This window comes from Podarcis muralis, chromosome 1 (assembly GCF_964188315.1).
Source record: "Podarcis muralis chromosome 1, rPodMur119.hap1.1, whole genome shotgun sequence".
In the NCBI taxonomy this organism is placed as follows: Eukaryota; Metazoa; Chordata; class Lepidosauria; order Squamata; family Lacertidae; genus Podarcis; species Podarcis muralis.
The window spans coordinates 52,854,965-52,875,582 of NC_135655.1; the positions used below are offsets into that span (position 1 = coordinate 52,854,965).

Here is a 20,618-nt window from a genome sequence, read left to right on the forward strand (position 1 = left end):
CCTCTTCAACAATGTCCATCAGACAAGGCCCTTGCTCACTCCACCAGTATGATGGTATTGGAACTTAAAAAGGCTACTGTGAAGCACGTTACTGCTAAAAGTTTGTATAAGAACTGAGAACAGATACCCTTCAATTTCATAGTAGATGAGAGACTCAAAGTGATTACCTTATTTCAGAGACAGTGTTTGTAGCTACAAAAAAAAATTGACTGGCCTGACTGGCCACTTCTTGCCAACTCAAACTACTGAATTCTTGAAGATGGTGCTGCAAAAAAATTCAGAATTTAAAAGAGTTGGGACCTAAGCCACTGAGATTTTCATCATTTTTTGTTTTTGAGGCTGGAGTAGACACAACAATGTCATCCCATTAAAGGATCAGGAACAGACCGGAGGACTCATCTCGTGCATGAATTCTCTTGCCCTAATCATGGTTAGTCGTGGCATATGCACAAACCCTAGCTATGATTAGCACACACAAGTAGCCAATGTGGAGTCTTCAGTATGTTTTGGACTACAGTTCTCCTACAGTCAGCCATGATCCACATGACCAGTGATTAGGGAAGATGGGAACTGTAGTTAAAAACATCTGCAGGGCACCCCATTGGCTGTCCCTGGAACAACATTTCAGATTTTGGGGAGAAGCAAACCAAGATTAGGGTTAACCTAAGTTAACATCGGGATGCGGATGGAGCTGTGGGTTAAATCACAGAGCCTAGGACTTGCCGATCAGAAGGTTGGCGGTTCGAATCCCCGCAACAGGGTGAGCTCCCGTTGCTTGGTCCCTGCTCCTGCCCACCTAGCAGTTCGAAAGCACGTCAAAGTGCAAGTAGATAAATAGGTACCGCTTCAGTGGGAAGGTAAACGGCGTTTCCGTGTGCTGCTCTGGTTCGCCAGAAGCGGCTTAGTCATGCTGGCCACATGACCCAGAAGCTGTACGCCGGCTCCCTCGGCCAATAAAGCGAGATGAGCGCTGCAACCCCAGAGTCAGCCACGACTGGACCTAATGGTCAGGGGTCCCTTTACCTTTAAGTTAACATCAGTGCAGCCATTACAAGTGACCATGGTTGAAACATTTAAGGGAAATTCTAGTACGAGAGGAAAAGAGCTAGATGGGAGTGCATGTGAGGCTGTGGTCTGTTCCCGAAAGCTTAACCCTGCTTAAGAAGCAGGAAGCGTTAAGTAAGCCTCTGAATACCAGTTGTGGGAAATCTAAAGTGGAGAGAGGGGCTGTTGCACTCAGATCCTGTTTGTTGGCTTCCCATGGGCCTCTAGTTGGCCACTGTGAGAACAGGTTGCCAGACTAGACGTGCCATTGTCTTGATCTAGCAACCTTCTCTTATGTTCCTACTACAAATACATTGACTCGAATTCAGTGTTGTTAGTAACAAATACTCACCAGCTGAGTTACATAAAAACACCTGTAGTAGATTATCAGAGATGGTGCGCATTTAAATCTGCCTCAAAATTCTGTATTAAAACAACTTGTTAATGAAATATTCAACTTAGGTCATAGCGAATTGTACTTTGATTTCATTTTAGGTCATGGAAGATGTAAAAAAAAAAAAAAAGGAGAGAGAGAAGTTCTTTAGAGGTAAGAATAGAAAACGAGTGAAGATGAATCAGAAACAGTACAAACAAAGATAAAATCTCTCTCTCCGTCTGCACAAGAGAGCATGAGCTTGGTCATTAGAAACAAAAATTTTAAAACTGTAACGCAAAGGGTGGAGACAGAATAAAAGCCACCCATCTGTAGTTGGCCCCAGTTTAATAGAATGATGAGAAGATGGCCACAGGAAGGAGGTTTACAAACAGCTTCCTGCTATATGAAATATATATCATTAGGTAAGTCAAAGCCGAGCAGCAAGAACTTCCAGCGGCAATCCATGTGGAAGGGCAGCAAAACCGTCTACTGCTTCCCCACCAACTTGCGGAAAACATCATAGACCTCTGGTTTCTCCTGGGCAAACTGTTCCACGGTATTCTTCTGCAGCCAGTCAGACGAGCGCATTTGCTGCTGCAGGAGGCCAATGAGATCGCCGAGGTTGGAGCCACCAGCTGAGGCTGGCTCCTGATGGTGGGACACAAATATCACTTCGTCTGCGCTGTCCGCTTTGCCTTCCGAGTCAGACTCACAAGGCTGGTCTTTACCTTCTTTCAGGATTCCATGCTCGTGTTCTTCCAGAACCTCACGGACCCTCTGCATGCCTGGAGGAAAGGGAGAGGAAGGGGGAGAGAAAAACTCACCAGTTGGAACGAAAGCTGGATTCAGATGGAGAGCTATGGTCCTGAAGCAACCAAGCAGTGACTGACAGTTCAAGAGAACCAACTAACAGGTCTGAGCTATCAGGCCACAGTATCTTGCTGGTGGGTTTGGCATGCTGGGTCACCAGCTGGGAGAGAAGATAGGAGAAGGACAACACTGACCTAGCTGCAGCCGATGTATCTTGTCCGAAAAGATGATGCGGAACCAGCCAGGCTCATTGCACTCAAAAGCTTTACCACAAGAGAGCAGGACTTTGTTGTCCAGGAAGCGCCTCCAGAGCAACATTTCCTCTTCAAATGTTCCTCTTCGCAAGTACTAGGGAGTAAAGGAGTGAAGAAACAAGTAAGCTCCGACTCACAAGAAGGAGTTACAGCCACATCTCCTCAACTTCAGTAAGACCATGGAGACCTGAGGTTCCTCGCAGCAGGGGCAGGCAGGATTCAGGCTTGTGGGGGGCAATTCAATGCCACGGTCTTCTGTTAGAACAAGGATTTTGGCTTCTCAGATGAAACTATTCCCCCTCTCGGGAAAATCTCGACACCCCTTCCCTCAGTTTCAGAAGCAGAAGGAGTGGAAAGCTCTGTTGTGAAAAGTCATCACACAAGGCATCTGCTGACAGGATTCATTAGCTGAGTCACACCCTCAGGATCTACTCTGTTTAATAGAACCTTGAGATCCACCGACAGGAGTCAGGTGCAACATCACTCAGGGATGTGTGTATGTGTGGGAGAGAGACTTCTGGGAGTCAGAAACATCAAGGGGATCTACTGAAAATTACCCATGGATCTACTAGTAGATCCAGACTTGCCTTCTGCCCAGCCATAGAATTAGAATCATGCAAAAAGACCCTGCCCACTAAAATAAGGACAGATTTTCTTTTTTTAAAAAAAGGTCTGAAGCTATAAGGGAGGCATTTTCACATTTCTGGGGGATATTTAATTATATAAGGATTTATAAACTGCTTCCCAACAAATGTCTTCAAAATGGTGTACAAAAGTAGCAACCCCTCCCCAAATCTATATTCATAATGAATATGCAGAACAGTCCAAAAGCAGTTCTTAAAGAATTAAGTTCTTAAAGAATTAAATTACAAGATTCCATATGAATGCAATACAAAATGGCCGAGTCTCTCTTCAGGGAAACCCTCTTAGAAATAAAAAAAATCAGCAGTCGCCTAAAGGCAAAAATGCTACGGTTGTAAAAAAAACCAAACCTAGGAAAAGGAGGCCTACAGGACCCAAGAAAACTACTTCACTGCCTCATAAAAGATCTCAAGATGTGTTTCTGAATTGAAACAACTAATGCTACTTCTCTACTTTACAGAAAATTCTGAGTAAGCTCAGAATTTTCAAAGGATAATTTTGGAGATGAATTATTCAAAGTGGGGCGGCAGCGGCGGGGGGGTGGGGTGAGGTTGTTTTTACAAAATAAAGCAATGCCTTGGCACTGAGACAGTGTGTGTGAACACACCAGCCAGATCTTTCTGAAATCCATAACATTGGATGTCTGATTGATTCGCACCCACCACTGCTGAAATAGAAGGACTTGGTTTGATCCTGCAGGGCCTCCTTTAATGAGCACTGACCTTTCGGAAATCAATCCATACAAAGAAGCCTGCATTGCGGTTCAGGAAGGGAACCCCAAGGGTCTTGAGCTCATCTGTTACAAAAGTGTGGGCAGCTTTCAGCCTTTCATGATTGGCCCGTAAGTACACCTGGTTGATCCAGTCTAGCCAAGAGGAAGACACATAAGGCAGTTCAGACACATACATATAAAATCGCTTGATTTCTCAACTCTTTGATGACTGGTGGTTCAGCGTGTGAACTGACTCCATTGAAAAGCATTGCATCTGAAGCCATTCAAGAATATAGGCAAGTTCTGCCTGTGGCAAGCTGATCTGCAGCAACTCATTCAAACACTGATCATCACTTGGTGCTGCAGGCGAACTATGTGCACGCACAAAGCATCCCACAGAGAAGAACGTGGGCAAGATCTACACAACACTGCCCATATTTTGTATTGAAATGTTGGTCTCACTCCACTGCCGCCTTTTCTTTATTCTCACCTTCTGCACGATCAACTATTGCAGCAGCAAAACATGATGCAAAATCCTCAGGGCCTTGTCAGTTTATGCAATGCATTGCAATTTCCTGTTGGTCACATTTCAGGTGTGCACATGAAAACCATCTTAAGATACACACCTAAAAATATAAGGAGGTCCATCTAAGCCAGGCATAGGCAAACTCACCCTCCAGATGTTTTGGGACTGCAATTCCCACCATCCCTGACCACTGGTCCTGCTAGCTAGGGATCATGGGAGTTGTAGGCAAAAAAAAACAACACATGGAGGGCCAAGTTTGCCTATGCCTGATCTAAGCCACTCTATCATAGGCAGAATGTCTGAAAGGATCCCCTAAGCGAGTAGACTTGTATGCAGGCTCCCATGCAATCTGGACCCCTGGATTGAGCAGAGCTCCAGATCTCATGGGAGCTGTACATGCAAAGGGGGCTGTTTCACATGTCCAACCAAACGTGCAGAGCTTGGGTATGTGGCGTTACTTCCGACTCCACACATTGCTGCGTTTATGGTGGGGAGGCTATGAAAAGGGCTGTTGTTGGCTGTGCAATATTTTTATGCTTTAATTGAAAATGCTGCTGAATTGGCAACCATCTCCACTCTACAGCCTGAGAATCCTGGACAGGCAAAAGCTGCAGTTTTGGCAAAGCTCCCTTCTCAAAGGGAGAACAGAGCAGGGAGGGGTTGTGCGACATTCTTGGCCTCACCTCTGTCTCGGAGTAGCTGGGCCATTTTGTACTGGACCGGCCCACAGACCCCGTGGAAGTAGCACAAGGAAGCCACAGCATTGGCAACATCTTGATTCAACGTGTACAGTGTCCCAAAGCGAATCCCTGCGGCAGCAAAATCCTGCAGGGGCCAGAAATTAATAATCTTTTGAGCCAACCAATGAATAAACAAATCTCTCTCATGCATGGCCCAGGCTTTTGAAATAATACCACCTGAGCATCAGGGGAAAAAATGCATCTTGATGCTCAAAGATGGAAGGAAGAAACAGTTCCGACAAAGGAAGACTGGCAATTAAAATTAATGGAGTACGCAGAAATAGCGAAACTTACCAGAAGAATGAGAAATCAAGAAGAGACTTTTAAAAACAGAATGGGGACAATTTATTTGAAGATACATTGTAAACAAATCAAAACATTAGCAGGATTGATATAAACACATGCAGCAAGAGATAATCAGTGCGAAGATACTGGAAAATTAGTAAACAGACTTGAATTGGATACGCAGTAATAAAAAGATATAAAACAAGTAACTGCAGAAATGAGGGGAGGGAAGTAGAGGGGAAGGTAAATGAGATTTGAAAGATTTTGGTTTTTTTGTTAAAAATATTTGTAAAATTTGAAAATGAAAATAAGATAGAAAAGAAAAAAGCACTCACCTTAGTAATTCCCCACATCACATGGGTCCTCTGCGGATCAGGAAATCTGTGCATAAAGAGAATGCATATGTAGATGTTAGCAACAAATCAACGAGGCTTCTAGGGTATTCTGAAGCACCAGAAGAAATTATACAGTCCCCAGTGTGGTTCCCAAGGACACCCACTAAGACTTATCAAGGAAACTGCAAGTGTCTCTAGTTCCCACCCAGTACGAGTTCCTCTTCATCCTCCCCTGCGTCACCTATGTTATCTGAAAGCCTGGACTTTGGTCTTTCCTATTTCAGCAGCATGAGACCAAAATTGGTCATCCTTGCCTTTTGTTCTGCTCAATTCACTATGTCATAGTTGCGACGCCCTGCAAGCGCCCCCTAGGCTCAGTGCCAAGAGCAGTAAGCCAGTTGCACTGCCCTAAATCCACCTCTCTTATCTGCTTAGGGGCTTGCTACTATTCTGATTTGCCAGAAGACCTGGAAAAGAGAAGGGAAAGAACAGCTTTTCTACCAATGACACCAATAAAATTTCCCCTTGAAATGAAAGTAGCTGCTTGGAAAGGGGATTTTCGTCCATGGGACCGTGGCATGGAGGAAAAGAATTAAAAAAACCCTTCCCCACCACCACATACTCTCAAGGCTGCTTGGATTACCCTGTGGTAGTCCATCTCCATAACAAAAATGTGTCAGGCCTGGTTTGCTCTCAGAGAGTCAAAAGACTCTCTGAGGTCTCTCCGCTCTGCTTCCAAGCTGCGTATTTCCACACCACGTTTAGGAAAACCTCCAACTATCACAGACATGCAAAAGAATTTCAGGGACAATTGTATGCATATTGTTCCTCTCCTCCATAGTCCCGATCCAGGGTGGGGAGCCTGCTGGACTCAAACATCCATCATCCCCAATCAGCACAGCCAATGATGATGCGAGTTGCAGTCCACCGATATCTGGAGGGCCACAGGTTCCTCGCCCCTGAACCAGAGAGGCATTCTCACAGTGCTGCTACTGTTAAAACTGTGCCAGAAAGCAACCCTTTGAAGCCCTGGGATATTGTGGTGCAGAAGCATGGAGAGCACTTTCCCCATTACAAGCCCCTAAAAAAGGGAATGTACCACACGGCTGCCAGTAGAAGCTGCCAACTTGTAACCCATCAGGACTCTTAATAGCAGTTTGTGCTGTGAAAGTGTTTGCTCAGTGCCGCTTTTCTGTTCCACAGAACTTTATAGTGTTGGCGACCCCCATTAAGAGGTGATGGAAGCACTAAAGATACCTTTACCTGTCCATTTCAAGCACACTGTGGAATGTGGCAGAATCATCAAAAACTGACAGCATGTAGATCTCATCTACTATCACGTGCAGCTCATGCCTAGAACGAGAGAAAGGAAAAACGGGATTTTTGGAAATGGGTAGAGAGACTGCTTGCTGCCAGGAAGTGGGCACAGTTCAACCGGCTGCCACTAGAGAGGAGGATTTAGTAGGGCAATGCTCCCAAAACCGGACAGCAGGAACAGAGTGAAAACATCACACCTAGTAGCCACATTTGCTCTCCCATTACTAAAGATGACAGCAAAACCTTCATGGACATTCAGTTTCCCACCGAAAAGGCTACCTTTCACTGACACGCAAAGCAGCTTGCTGATAACAACAGGGGACACTTTCAGATTGTTGCTATTTTGGGGTGGGTTCAATCTTATTGGCATTCAATCACATTTGGGCAAATTCAGGCCATGCAATTAAAAGTTGATTTGGCTCTCTTGGGCAATATCCTCCCTAAAATTGGACGTTTTGTGATAAGGAAAACGATGGGAAACAATGAAAACTGGGCAGTAACAATTGCTGACACAACATTGTATAGGCATCCCAGCAAACAAATCAGAGGGAATGCTCAGGAAATGACCAATGATATCTGACCTTGCAAACTTCGTGGGAACTAATCGGGATGAATGTGCAATGAAATAGGTCATCTGGAAGCAACCAGGATGCTACACAGGTGTAACTCTCCCCCAGCATTCCTAGTTCTTTCTATAGAGGAAGCAATATCAATGGAATGGAGCCAGAAATTTATCCCCAGTCATGGCATTTGCTCCTCCAGTTCCACCACTCTCCAGTAAACGAAGACCTCCTGCACCATTGAATGGCACCCCATCAATTCTCCTTTGCTGCCCCTTATAGCTAAAGCTCCTTCTTGGAGTATGTCTAGTGTCACACCCAACTCTTGCCTTCAAGGACCACCTCACCCCACAAAAAGCCCCTCACCTTTTCTGTGGAGTCTTCAGCTGAACCTCATCCTCTACAACCTCTACAACAGGTGTGGGGAACCTCTGGCCCTCCATGTAGTTCATGTTGCTGAACTACAACTCCCATCATCCCTGGCCATTGACCATGCTTGCTGAGGCTGATGATGACAAGCCACAGGTTCCCCACTCCTGCTCTGCAGAAACTAAGTACATGTAGCCTAGGCAGATGTAAAAATGCATGTTTTCACTCATCCCAGCCTACAATATTTGGTCTGTTGGACTAGCCATCTCCAAACAAAGTCTTAGATCATACCTTTTTGCAAATTCCAAGAAGTCATGTAACTCAGAGAGAGAATAGATGTCCCCCAAGGGATTATGGGGGTTCAGGAGAATTAAAGCCTTTACTCTGACGCCCTATAAAACAAAAGCATCAAACTGTAAAACACAAAGAACAAGGGACCTTATATAAAATACTGCCTGTCGAGAAACCTACTTGTCCTGAGGCACTTTGGTTTATAACATTGGTGACCCTCATTATCAGGCTGCTTTTACCTGCCTGTTGCCAGTGCATCATGGAATGTAGCAAAGTAAAGGAGCTTGGTTGAATTCTCTTTTATAGCTTTACAATATTTTTTAAATCAAAAATGTCTTAGTACAATCAAATTCCACATAGATGTTAAGTGGACAATTGCCAATAAAATCCAACACAGCCACATTTGGCTTTAAAAGAGGAAACATCCCAAAACTGAAGGAATCGGTAAAAAGAAAGTTGAATGGGGAAGTGGGAAGTGTCAAATCTCACCAAAATACTTAGAGATTGTTCAAAATCTCATTCATACAAACTGAGCTAGGAAGTACATCACAGATAAAGGAAAGACTCCATCAGAGACAAGAAGATGCCAATGTGGCTAATGAGCAGAATCAAGGAAGCTATTAGAGGTAGGAAGGTATCCTTCAAAAAACAGAAGTCTTTTCCAAATGAGAACAAAATAGAGCATAAACTTTGTCAAAAGAAGCAGAAGCAAGCAATAAGGGTCCATTCAAACTATCCCGTATGCCAGGCATAGGCAAACTCCAGCCCTCCAGATGTTTGGGACTACAATTCCCATCATCCCTAGCTAACAGAACCTGTGGTCAGGAATGATGGAAATTGTAGTCCCAAACATCTGCTGGGCTGGAGTTTGCCTATGCCTGCCGTATGCTGTAATTAAATAGTTGTCTATCAAAGCTCCAAAGTTGTAATGCAGCAGTAAAAACACCATAATACATTCAGCCTCTACCACACTTGGCCTCAACAATGCTTATACTTAGACCACCCTGGACCACTGAAATGAATCAAAACTAGGGGCCAGATTCAGCTAACCTGGCCCGTGAGCAGAAGCCAGTGCAAAGACTCCCACTAGCAATGGGGCTTCCCCTTGCGCCTCCCCTAAATCCACTCTGGGAGCTTGGGAAAAACCCCAGAACAGTGTCTGGGGAAGACTGTTCCATCAGGCAAGCAGAAATGCTTGCACTGACAGAACGGCCGTATTAGCGCAACACTGAATTACCCCAAAATCGAAAGGTTTATTGTATTACATTCCACAACAGCCCTGTAATCTGTGGCCCCACCCACCAACGAAGCCTTGGAAGATTCAGCAACTGTAAGATGAAGCAAGCTCACCTCTGACTGTGCATCCTGCAAGGCCTTCTTTAGCTTTTCCACAGTGAGCTGGAACGGACGGTTGCAGGTGCCGGTGACCTGAAACGCATTAAAGAGTAGGCTGAGCACAAAAGCCTTTCAGAAACGAACAAAAGCTATTTGTGCTGCACATCTCAAGAAGTCTTAACAGGGACTCCACTCCCTTCAACTGGATGTTATTACAGAGTTAAGAATGGTTAACACACTTCCCAGTGACATCATGAATTGAGCAGCCATTCACAGAAGCTGGAGTTCAACTTCTACTGAGGAAGGGATATTCGTGGACCTCTACAGAGGAATGCCAGAATGCTGATTTGGATACAAGCAAAGGCAGCCTTCACACCCCAAATTACTTAAGCCTTAAATTCAGCAAACATATTCTAGGAAAGGTGTTCCAAAACTTCTTACTGTAGGGATACACACAGGTAATTTCTGTTCAGAAACTTTGTCTTCTCAGAAAAACTAAATATATATTGTGTGCAATACTTCCCTCTCTGTCAGCCAGTTTGGCAACCCATACCCAACCTTCCCTGTGACTTGGAGCCTGAACCCATTTTTTAGCAACTATTGCTCAAGTGAACTGTGAGGAAGATATGTAAGGTTGCCTGCTGCCAGAAAATGCCATAGGACAATAGAAAGGGTAGCCAACATGGTGGCCCCAGATGTTATGGATATGCTGGCATGGGGACAGATGGAAATTTCAGTCCACATTCGGACCCTTAGGTCATAGAATGTGATGGCTGTCCGCTTTCCTTCTTACCTGACTGTCCAAATGGGCATAGACCAGCTTCACATTCCCATAGAGAAACACACTTTGGGTGATGCCTCCGTAGAAAGGGGTAGCGATCAGGAAGGCTTCTGAAATCAAAAGAAGAAAGCCGGTTACCCCACTGCTGCAATTTGTAACCCCTGAAATTTACAGCTGGGACAATGCAGCTGAGGTCAGGGTCTTTGTGAAAAGTTCCTTTCTACGAGTCCAGAGAGACCAGTTTGGAGTTAACTTTTACTTGCCCTGATTAATGTAGCTAATTAGTGCAAGTACAATGGGCAAGGGAATAAAGAAGAATACCCAGCAGAATTATGACTATAAACATTAGCAGTTTTGTTGCTATTCTTTGCAATATTCCTACTCTATTACCAACCAACAAATCCATATATTAAGGGTTGTATTCAACTATGTTTCGCTCAAAATAGGCCTACCAAAATTCATGGACCTAACTGAGTCATTAATTTGAATACCACCCACTATTTCTCTAGTTATCTCACTTACCCCCTGGATCACAGAGAACAGTAGCCAAAGCAGAAAACAGAGAGCCGCAGCCATTCAGTATGATCACCTGCAGAAGACATGTTGGGATAGATGTTTACTCCCATTTAGGGTAGGATAATCATCACTATGAGTGCCAATACATTACTAAAAGAACAAACAAGCCAGAAGTAAATTGACCTACATTTTCTGCTTTAAGAGGTGCAGGTGCCTTGCAATAATAGGTCAAAAATCGAGCCACTTCCTCTCGCAAGCTGAAGGAGATATAAAAGCAACCATGGAATTAGCTTCTCCCAAGGAAAGGCTTCGCTCTCCACCAGGATGCATTGCAGAACACAAAGAAGGTTTATGCAGTAGGCATGGAAACAGGATAAAGTTTTAGTGGGCCAGCACAAAACATTTCCGTTATTCACACACGTAAGATGCCATAAAATCCTGCACTTTATTATTGTTAATTTCCACTTTAGGTCTGGTTGCAATGAGAACTGAAGGTATAAAATGCTTAAAAGCAGCAATGGGGCACCTAAGACTCTCCAGATGCAGGGCCAAAACTCCCATCATCCTGGACCACTGACCATGCTAGCTGGGGCTGATGGGAGTTGGAGTCCAACAGCATCTGGAGGGTTATTGACTCCCCAACCCTGCTTAAAAGAACCATATCCTGGTGGGATGCAGATGGCCCTTCAGATGTTGTTGTGCTACAATTCTCATCTCTCCTGATTGTTGGTCATGCTGGCTTTAAATGGCTGGAGCTGTAGTCAGCAACAAATGGAGGGGCACAGGTTCCCTGGTATACTGAGCTGAGCTCCCTTTGCGGAAAAGGAGAATATACATACAGTTAATTCACTGAAAGATCAGCCCTTCCTGTTACAAGCATGGTATGTTCCTGGCTGGACCAGTTCAAACTACATGTCCTGGGTATTTCCACAGTCCTCTTTAGCTCCCTCCCTCCTTCCTTCCTTCCTTCCTTCCTTCCTTCCTTCCTTCCTTTTCTTCCAAGGCAGTGTACATAGCTTCCCCTGCACCCAAGTTATGCTCACAACAGCCTTTGGAGAATGAATGTGTTATCAGAATATATGGTTATTAAAATTATCAACTATATTCAAGAGACGACCTCAGGCGCAAAGACTTCACATGCCACACAGTTAGCAAACAGTCCATTGCACTCTTGAGGTGCTATTTTGAAATAATTCAGCATACCCTTCCTCCACCATACGCCTTATGTATTTTATTTTCTGATTTCTTATACACACATGCACACAACCATGCTCACAACCATGCTCTTGGTACTTACAACAATCATAGATTTTATTTTTTATTTTTGTATAGCATGTAGCCATTTCAGGCACTTTAAAAAATACTCCTCCTCCGCCAGAACTGTCATGACCTCCTCTCAACCCCTTCCACTACCTCAGGGAATATAAAGATGATGGGGAAATACTAGCTGCTCATGAAGGGGGTTAGCATGGGGCTCAGCACTTCCCACAGAGCTCTCACAGTCTCAGGGTGTTTCCTCAATAACAGCCCCTCCTGCAGAAGGGCACTTTAATTCAGCTCAGCCAGTTCCTCAGGGAGGAAGGGCTTTTTTTCCAGCTGGAACTCACCAGAATTCAGTTCTGGCACCTCTCAAGTGGGCACCATTGCCATTCTAAGACAACAAGGGAGGTGTTCATGGTGAGTTCCTGCACTTCTTTTTCTAGAAAAATAGTATAGGCATAACCAACCAACATCAAACAACAGGATTCTAGATGGCCCCAGCTCTCTGCTGAAACATGTCTCACAGCTCAGCAAAGCAGCTGACCGGGATCCTGACCTGCTAAGAGAGATCTGACTTTGCCTGCCTGGAAAAGGCTCTCTTTATTGCTTGTACTGCACCTGCAATATCCTGCAGAACAGGATAATAATTTCCTTGTAGGTGCAGAAAATAGGGTGAAGATACTTACGAAGGGGAAAAGATACAGGGCAGTTACTACTCACAACATATGGCCCTTCCAGTCAGGATATTGTAGCAGTGGAGGTTCTATGACGTTCATGTCACTTTGTGTCAGCTATTAGCAAGGAGAAGGAGAGGGCACAATAATTAAGCAAGCCAAATTGGTCTGGAAAAGGTAAGAATCAAACCTGTAGAACCGAATGCTCCCATCCTGCTGGAGGGCATTCGTCTTACAAGTTACAAAACCCAAAACACGCAAGTCTATATTGGTTAGCAAGGCAAGTCCATCCCATTTCCTTTCACGGGAACAGGCACACTGCTAGTGCTCCTGCAACATTATTATCAGAAGAGGACCCTCATTCTGGAAAGAGACACTGTCTCTAGAAGTACCCAGAATTTGAAAGTCAAAGAAACACCCTAAGTTAAGAGAATAACAATAATTTTGATTTCTATTATTGTTTAAAGCTTGGTCAAGGTAAGATTGCTAGCTTGGGAAACATTTCCATCCCTTCTAAAGGGTGTGGCTCTTCTGCAGAGTCCTGTCTCAATCCTCTTCTGGGTCCTTTGCCCACTTTCTCCCCCCGTTGTTTTGGGGATGGATAAATTCATGCATACTAGGGAAGCAAGGGCTTGGGGCAGGAATAGGGCAGAAAGTTCTTTCCAATATTTGAAAGTGTCTGGTGGTTGACTGCAAGAAACCCAAGAGAGGTGCCATGTTCCCACCACCACTACTCTGGAAAAGGCACAAATTTGTAAGCTTCCCAAATGGAAAAGAAAGGGGTCAACAAGTATTCATATCAAGATGCTTCAGCATGTAAAATTAAGTCTCTGAGGGCTAACTGAATTGGGAAGGGAAAGAGCAACACCACCAGCACAGCTCAGAAATCAAGCACATTTACGATTCTCTTACCCGCTTGGACATCAGATCAAAGCACAGCTTGTTTTCACTGGTGCCAAAATTAATGATTCCCTGGAGACAGAGACAGAAGTATTGTTAAGAAAAACAATCACTGCATGTATATGTATTTCACATTAGCTGACGTGCTATTACCCCGTTAAAAATGTGTGAACCAGAGTTCCTTTAAGTACTGGAGCCAATGAGCACTTTGGGAAATAGATTTTTTAAAGATCAGGCATATAAGCAAATAGTATATAATTTATTCTTCAGTCCACTTGTGAATATATCTGAATTCAAGATTCCTCTTTTTGTACAATTATGTGAGAGGCTTCAGCTGTAAATCTGCGTGCATTTACATGGCACATATTCATATTCCTCAACGAAATCATTTCATGCCGTTCATTTATGTTCATAAATAGACACTTCATCATTCATACAGTAGGAAAGAAACTGCAGGTCAGTAGGTATAGATACGATTTTTCTTGGAGACAGTAGCTTGGGCAGTCACCATGTTTACCCAGGTAATTTATTTATTTACTACATTTGTATACTGCCTTTTCTCTAATAATCTGTGGGGTACACAGACCTCATTTCCCCCCTCACAACATCCCTGGGAAGTAGATTAGGCTGATAAATAGTTACTGGTCCAAAATTACCCAGTAAGGATTTGAACCCAAGTCTTTCAACTCCAGTTCAACATACATCATGCTAACCTATTTGAAAGCAAAAGACATTGGTTTAGGCAGGATTTTTGTTGGGGGGTGGGGGACAGGACTTTTGTTGGGGGGGGCAGAACCGATGTGATTGGTCAGTTAGTTATTTCTATTGTTTTACTTGGCTACACCCATGGATGTGGAGGAGGAGAAGGAAAGAGGAAGAAATGTTAGTCCAGTGTATCACTTGGGCACATGGAGACTCATCTATATAGTGTTAGACTGTGGTTTAGTGTTCACAATAACACGGCCCCCGAATTGTAAAAAAAACATAATTATAAGTCCCCTTGGGCTAACATTCATTTCAGGAAAGATATCAAAAGATACAATGCTATGTAAATTGTGTAAATTTAGGAGTCGTGCATGTAACTGCCAGTTTCTCTGGGTGGATGGATGGATGTACAGCTGTTTTTAAATAACAGAGGATTCTGTCCACTCACTATATTAAATTCTCCACCAAGGAGTGGTGGGAGGTGGGGGATGCCTCAATTAAGACTTTCCATCCCCCTTTCCTCCTCAAAGCCACCTTTTCCCATTTGGTTCAATCCTGGGCAGCCCAAAACTGAGAGAAGCTGATCCTGTTGAACTCTATGCAGTTTATTCCCATAGCTATACAGAGGATTACAGTCTTAGTTTTTACCCCCAACCAAAATGAAGGCCAGGCTTCCTAAGTGCACGTGCTCAGATTTATCCTTTGTTCATACACCCTTCTCCACCCTTGATCACACGTCAGAATGTAAGCTCCTGCAGCAGAGAGCTCTTCCTTGATTATGCTGAACCTTGATCTGCGTGGAAAATCCATAACCATATTAAATAATAATTTTTCTTTTTGAAGGCACACAGCAGAAACAGAGTTTACTCACCGTAGGGTTTTTGTCCTCTTCATACTTGTCGGCATGATAGGCCCTGTACCCTTCTTCTGTGGACCCCCTGAAGATGTTGGCAATATTGCCTCGGACCGAGAGGTATGGGCTGCTTTGGAAATCACTATGGTTGCAGAAATCAAAGACATAGGCTGTCCTGTCCAAGACGGGCCGCACCAGCTGTGTGGTCCTCACTTCCTGCTGTGCCCCTTCGCCTGCCCCAGTGCTATCGGAAAATGCTTGGCTAAGGTCCATGCCCTGGGGCAGCCCGCTTGCAAAGGAGCCGTTATTGCTTTGTTTTAGGATGCTAAGCATCTGGGCGAAGACATTGAACATGCGGAATTCGTGGTCCCGTTCCAGTTCAAAGCGTCGCTGCTCCAGCTGTATCCGCCGCTCCTCCGCCTCCAGGTCCCGTTGGAGCCGCCGTTCCTCCATCTGCAGAAAGCGCTCCTCCATGTCCCGCTGCGCCGCCAGGGTCTTCAGCAAGAGCGCGTCCAGGGGATCCTTCAGCCGCTGGGCTTTTCGCTTCTTCCGCAGGCGGTGCAGGGTGGAAAAGCCAGGCCGTGGCCCCAGACTTTGGATCCGGGACGACGAAGCCATGTTGGGTTCACTGAAACCTGAAGGAGGAAACAGATAAAGGGAAATTCCTTCTTTTGAGGCACAAAATCATTTCACGCTTCTTGACTACGGTCAGACTTGCTTGAACCTTCTGCCATTGTTGCCTTTAATTAGCATCAGTCCTGTCCATAGCAGAATCTCAAAGCAAACCAAACTAGTAAGGATATTGATAAATCAGCATAACATAAGCAGCATTTGCTGGGTGAGGCCAATAGTCCACCTAGTGCAGTATCCTGTTCTCACAGTGGCTAACCAGTTGCCTGGGGGAAGCCAGCAAGCAGAACCTGAGCCCAACAGCAGTATCCTCCGTGCAACTGGTATTCAGACACTTAGTGTCTCCCACAGTGAAGGTCATCATGGCTAGTAGTCATTATTCTCCACGAATTTGCCTAATCCCTTTCTAAAGCCATCCAAGTTGGTGGCCATCACTGCCTCTTGCGAGAGCAAATCTCATAGTTTCCTGTGGGAAGTTTCTTGTGGGAAGAAGTATTTGCTGTCCTGAATCTTCTAATGCCCAGCTTCACTGAATGCCCCCACGTTGGGAGTATTTTGTAAGAGGGAGGAAAAACTTTTGCCTATCTATTTTCTTCATAATTTTGCGCACCCGTATCATGTTCCCTTACTCAAGTTTTTTCTAAACTAAAATTCTGAGTGTTTTCTGAACCTTTTATCATAAGGGTTCCTGCCCCTTTATTGGCCTCTTCTGAACCTTTTCCAGCTCTCAAATATCATTCCTGAGGCAAGGTGTCCAAAACTGTACACAGTTATGGTCACACCAGATTTTTAGAGTGGCATTATGATATTGGCAGTTTTATTTTCAGTTCTATTCCTGATGATTCCTAGCATGAAATTCGCACATCTAGAAAAGCACCCTTTCCTTTAACTTTTTGCAACAAAAAGATGCAACTCATTCAGCATCGTGCTTCGAACAAGCTACAGAAACTGACATAGAATCCTATTGTAGAGTTGGAAGAATTGTAGAATTGGAAGGGATCCCAAGAGCCATCAAGGCCAACTCCCTGCAATGCACATGGCTCCCACTGTTTCAATTTCTAAAATCACCGATGCTGGAGATCAATCTTGGTGGATGCCATTTCCTCTCACTGAAAAGCTCCTTCACCTTTAATTCTAGGTAAAAGGTAAAGGGTATATTCTGTACCTTAATTCTATACCGTGGTTGGCCGTAGTGGCTGAGCAACAGGTTTTCAAACGCCCTAGAGATGGCTTGATCCCAGCAAGCCACCAGCCTGAGTTATAAATGGTTCCAAATAATGGATGGTGTCAGGGACGCGGACTTATAAAAAATATTGGGGGGGCCCGGGAAAGCTCATGAATAATAAATAAGCTCATGAATATGCAAATAAAGTGGCGCCGCCTCCTCGTGAGCGAATAGGGGAGAGCGTGCTGCGCCTATTAATCAGCTCCAAAGGAAATTGGGTGGAGCTTTTGCTCGGGAGGGAGGGCAGGAGGCATGCAGCCCGCCCCTCCCTGTGCATTTTGGGCTGGGGGAGGGGCGGCGATGGCGCTCTGCTGGAGGGGCGCCGGAGATTAATGGGGGGGCGGAGCCCCCCCAAACGAATTTTTGAGGGGGCTCGGGCCCCCTCAAGCCCCATGGAGTCGGCGCCTATGGATGGTGTGGAAGTTCACATTCTAAAGTCTGATACCAACGATGCCAAACTAAACATCTCCACTGGTACACCTGCTCATGGTATAGATTTCCCCTCATGCAAGGTGACATGAACAGAGGTATTATTGTAGACTCAGCATTTAGAGTTATTTATTTGCTTTGTGGCATTTAAAACTCCAGGCAGAGGTGGTTTTAGGGGAGTTTTTAATGTTTGATATTTTATCGCTTTTTTATTCTGCTGGGAGCCGCCCAGAGTGGCTGGGGAAACCCAGCCAGATGGGCAGGGTATAAATAATAAATTGTTGCTATTATTATTATAACCAGTTGCGGAGCCACAAGGGCCTCACAGAAAGCTGATGAACAATGGAAGGTGAGAGGTGGGGATTTTGGTGCTGCACAAGGTGCCACTGAAATGTTAAGCCCAAAGTCCGCCACTGCTCCAGGATCCAAAGCAGCCTGTCTCACCCAGAAATCACCCAAATCTCTATTTTAAACCTCTTTTTTTTTGTAGTTTGAGTCATGGATTTAGTTTACTGTTTTGCATTGTTCCCCATTTGATACATGGGACAATTCCAAGAAAGTCAGCATTCTGTAAACTCAGGTTACTATTTGTTAACTGCAAAGGGCATTTAGCTGCAGAACTCATTGCCTCAGAGTGTTTCAAAGGCCCAAAGTATACCATTTATTTATTTAATTGCCTTTCTGCCTGAAACATGCCCAAGGCAATGTTTTGTGGCTTCAGATAAAGATAGGATAAAAGTTTTTCAAATCAGCACATCAGGACCCTTGGAGGAATTGGGGGAGGGGGACAGACACAACACACCTGTATTGGGGGGGGGGGAGAGGCTGAAATTATGCTGTATTACAAAACCAGAGGACAGGTAAGCCTGGTCTCAATGCAGGAAAGAGGGACTTGGCATCAAAGGACTGGGAATTCTTGGAGAGATCAGGGAAAGGCACTTGATTAAAAATGAGTTTTGTAACTAAAACAGAGTGTTGTCGTTTTCTGGGAAAACACAGATTGGCTGGTGGGGGGGGGGAGTATACGCCTCATCTTTTATAGAGCAAAAGAGAGATTGTAACTGACCACTCTGAAAGCCAGATCCCTCAGAAATTGGATTCTTTGCTTTCCGATCTTCTGCTGACATAACTAGCACACACCACAAAAACAATGTTCGCTCCTGGCAGGACACCAAATGGTTGGTTACTTAATGTATTGTTGTTGTATTTTTACTGTGAGGGAAGGAGGTGCTTGTGGGATTGTCTGCCTCGGGGGCGCCAGGCTAACTTCACCTGCCTTGGGTACTGTGTACCTTGACTTGAGAGAAGGGGGGCAGCATGTGATGCCCCCCTCCAGTGCCAACATGTCTCGGGTGGGGCCTGCTCTGTTGTGACGAAGAGGCCCTTGCCGGGTCGACGTTAAGTGAGCCGAGCCCGCCGCCGCCGCCGTCCTACCTGAGGGCGAGACACTGGTCTCGATGGGCATCTCCAGCCTGGAGAGGGGCGAGTCGTCCAAAAAGGCCCTCTCCTCCTCGGGGGAGCCCCCCGGCTGGTAAGTGAGAGAAGGCGGCGGCTCCGGCGTCAAGCACTGCTCCACCTCGGAATCCACCTCCTCGCATTTGATCTCCATCAGCTCCGGGGGCTGAGAGGGCGGGAAGGGCACAGCCGACGAGGGTGCCAAGTGGGGACGGTAGCTTTCCACCAGGCTCCCCGGCGGCAGCACTTGTTGCGCCATCAGCAAGGCGCCGCTGCTGCTGCTGTTGGCGGCGGCGGCGCTGTAGGCGAGGGACGGCCGGCTGGCCAGGACCCGATCCATCACGTCGTAAAACTTCCAAGTCCTGCCCCCTCGAGGGGCCTTGTTGTTCTCCTTGATGCGGCGGTACTCCAGCTTCATCTTCTTGATCTTCTCCCGGCACTGGTCGCCCGTGCGGTGGATGCCCTTCTCCCGCAGCACCTCGGCGATCCGGTTGAAGACGTGCTGGTTCCGAAGGCAGCTCTCCAGCTCCGCCTGCACCGACTCGTCGGCCCACAAGTGCAGCAGCTCCACCACCTCGGGGTCCGACCAGTTGCTGCCCCGCTCGTACTTCTTCCCTCGGAAATCCATGCTCGACCCCCGGCCTCTGAACCTGCCGCCGCCCCCTCGGCGCGGGGAAGCCCAGCAGCTCCCCAACAGCAGCTGCAGGAAGCGCAGGAGACGGGCATTAGGGAGAAGCGGCCGGCAAGGCGCAAGGAGTGCTTGAAACCCTCATCAGGGGCTGGCACGGATTTGACCCGCTTCAGTTTATTGGTGCTAAAGCTTTACTGTCGGGGATCGTCTTTAGGAAGCGGGACGAGGGGCGAATGCATTTACCCTGCCCCCCTCTCTTTTTCTCCTGCTGCGGAAGCCGCAGCGCGGAGTAAACCAGCTTGGCACGGCTTGGCACGATTGCTGCCCCCCCCCCCTTCTGATTTTTTTTTTTTTAACAAAGCGAGCTCCCGGGTGATGGAGGCGGAGGAGGCCAAATGAGCATGTTCACATCCGGTGTGATGGCACATGCGTGCTTCCTTTATTCCGGGATAACTTTGGTCCGTGTCAATCACCCGTCCCGGCCGAGCTAGGCTGGGCTGGGCTAAACAAAGCGGAGCCGCGCGAAGGCACCAGGAGGCGGTGCTTAAGGAAAGCTCCGCCCCTCGCAGGCGGCTCAGGGCCGACCCCTTTCGAAGATGCGAACGCTGGCCGGAATAGATGGAACCAGCAGCCCTGCGGAAAAGGCGAACTTCCCCGAATGGGCAAATAAGTAACAGGATGGGGCGAAGGACACCGAGTCTCTGCCAGATCAAGCGGCCTCTAGAGGCTTTGCCTTGCCTTTGTGATGATGAGAAAACGCGCTTTTAACGCTTGCAGGTTGTTCAGAAGCGCATTCTGTGCCCACGCTGGTAAGATTCAAGCTCGGCACAGTTCAGTGCTGGATCCGAAAACGCCGCAACATAAAGCAGCGGTTGAAACTTCTAGGAATGGCGATAGGAAGCCAGATCTGGCTTTTATTTCTCTTTTTAAAAGCCTGCCTGGTTCAGGGATAATTATACACTA

The 20,618-nt window shown here is 46.0% G+C and overlaps 1 protein-coding gene across 1 annotated transcript; it reads right to left on the reverse strand.

Moving 5' to 3' along the window:
* Positions 1 to 1,748: 1,748 nt before the first annotated feature.
* On the reverse strand, positions 1,749 to 20,290 carry LOC114596270 (1-aminocyclopropane-1-carboxylate synthase-like protein 1). The gene is made up of 15 exons (XM_028727647.2): positions 19,004 to 20,290; positions 15,304 to 15,920; positions 13,740 to 13,799; positions 12,874 to 12,944; positions 11,081 to 11,150; positions 10,900 to 10,966; positions 10,390 to 10,487; positions 9,612 to 9,689; positions 8,262 to 8,362; positions 6,988 to 7,077; positions 5,725 to 5,770; positions 5,048 to 5,189; positions 3,849 to 3,991; positions 2,425 to 2,578; positions 1,749 to 2,205 (listed from the first exon to the last, which is right to left on the reverse strand). Exons 1-15 carry the CDS (start codon positions 19,650 to 19,652, stop codon positions 1,907 to 1,909), a joined length of 2,685 nt encoding a protein of 894 aa, XP_028583480.2. The 5' UTR covers positions 19,653 to 20,290; the 3' UTR covers positions 1,749 to 1,906.
* Between the last annotated feature and the right edge of the window lie 328 nt (positions 20,291 to 20,618).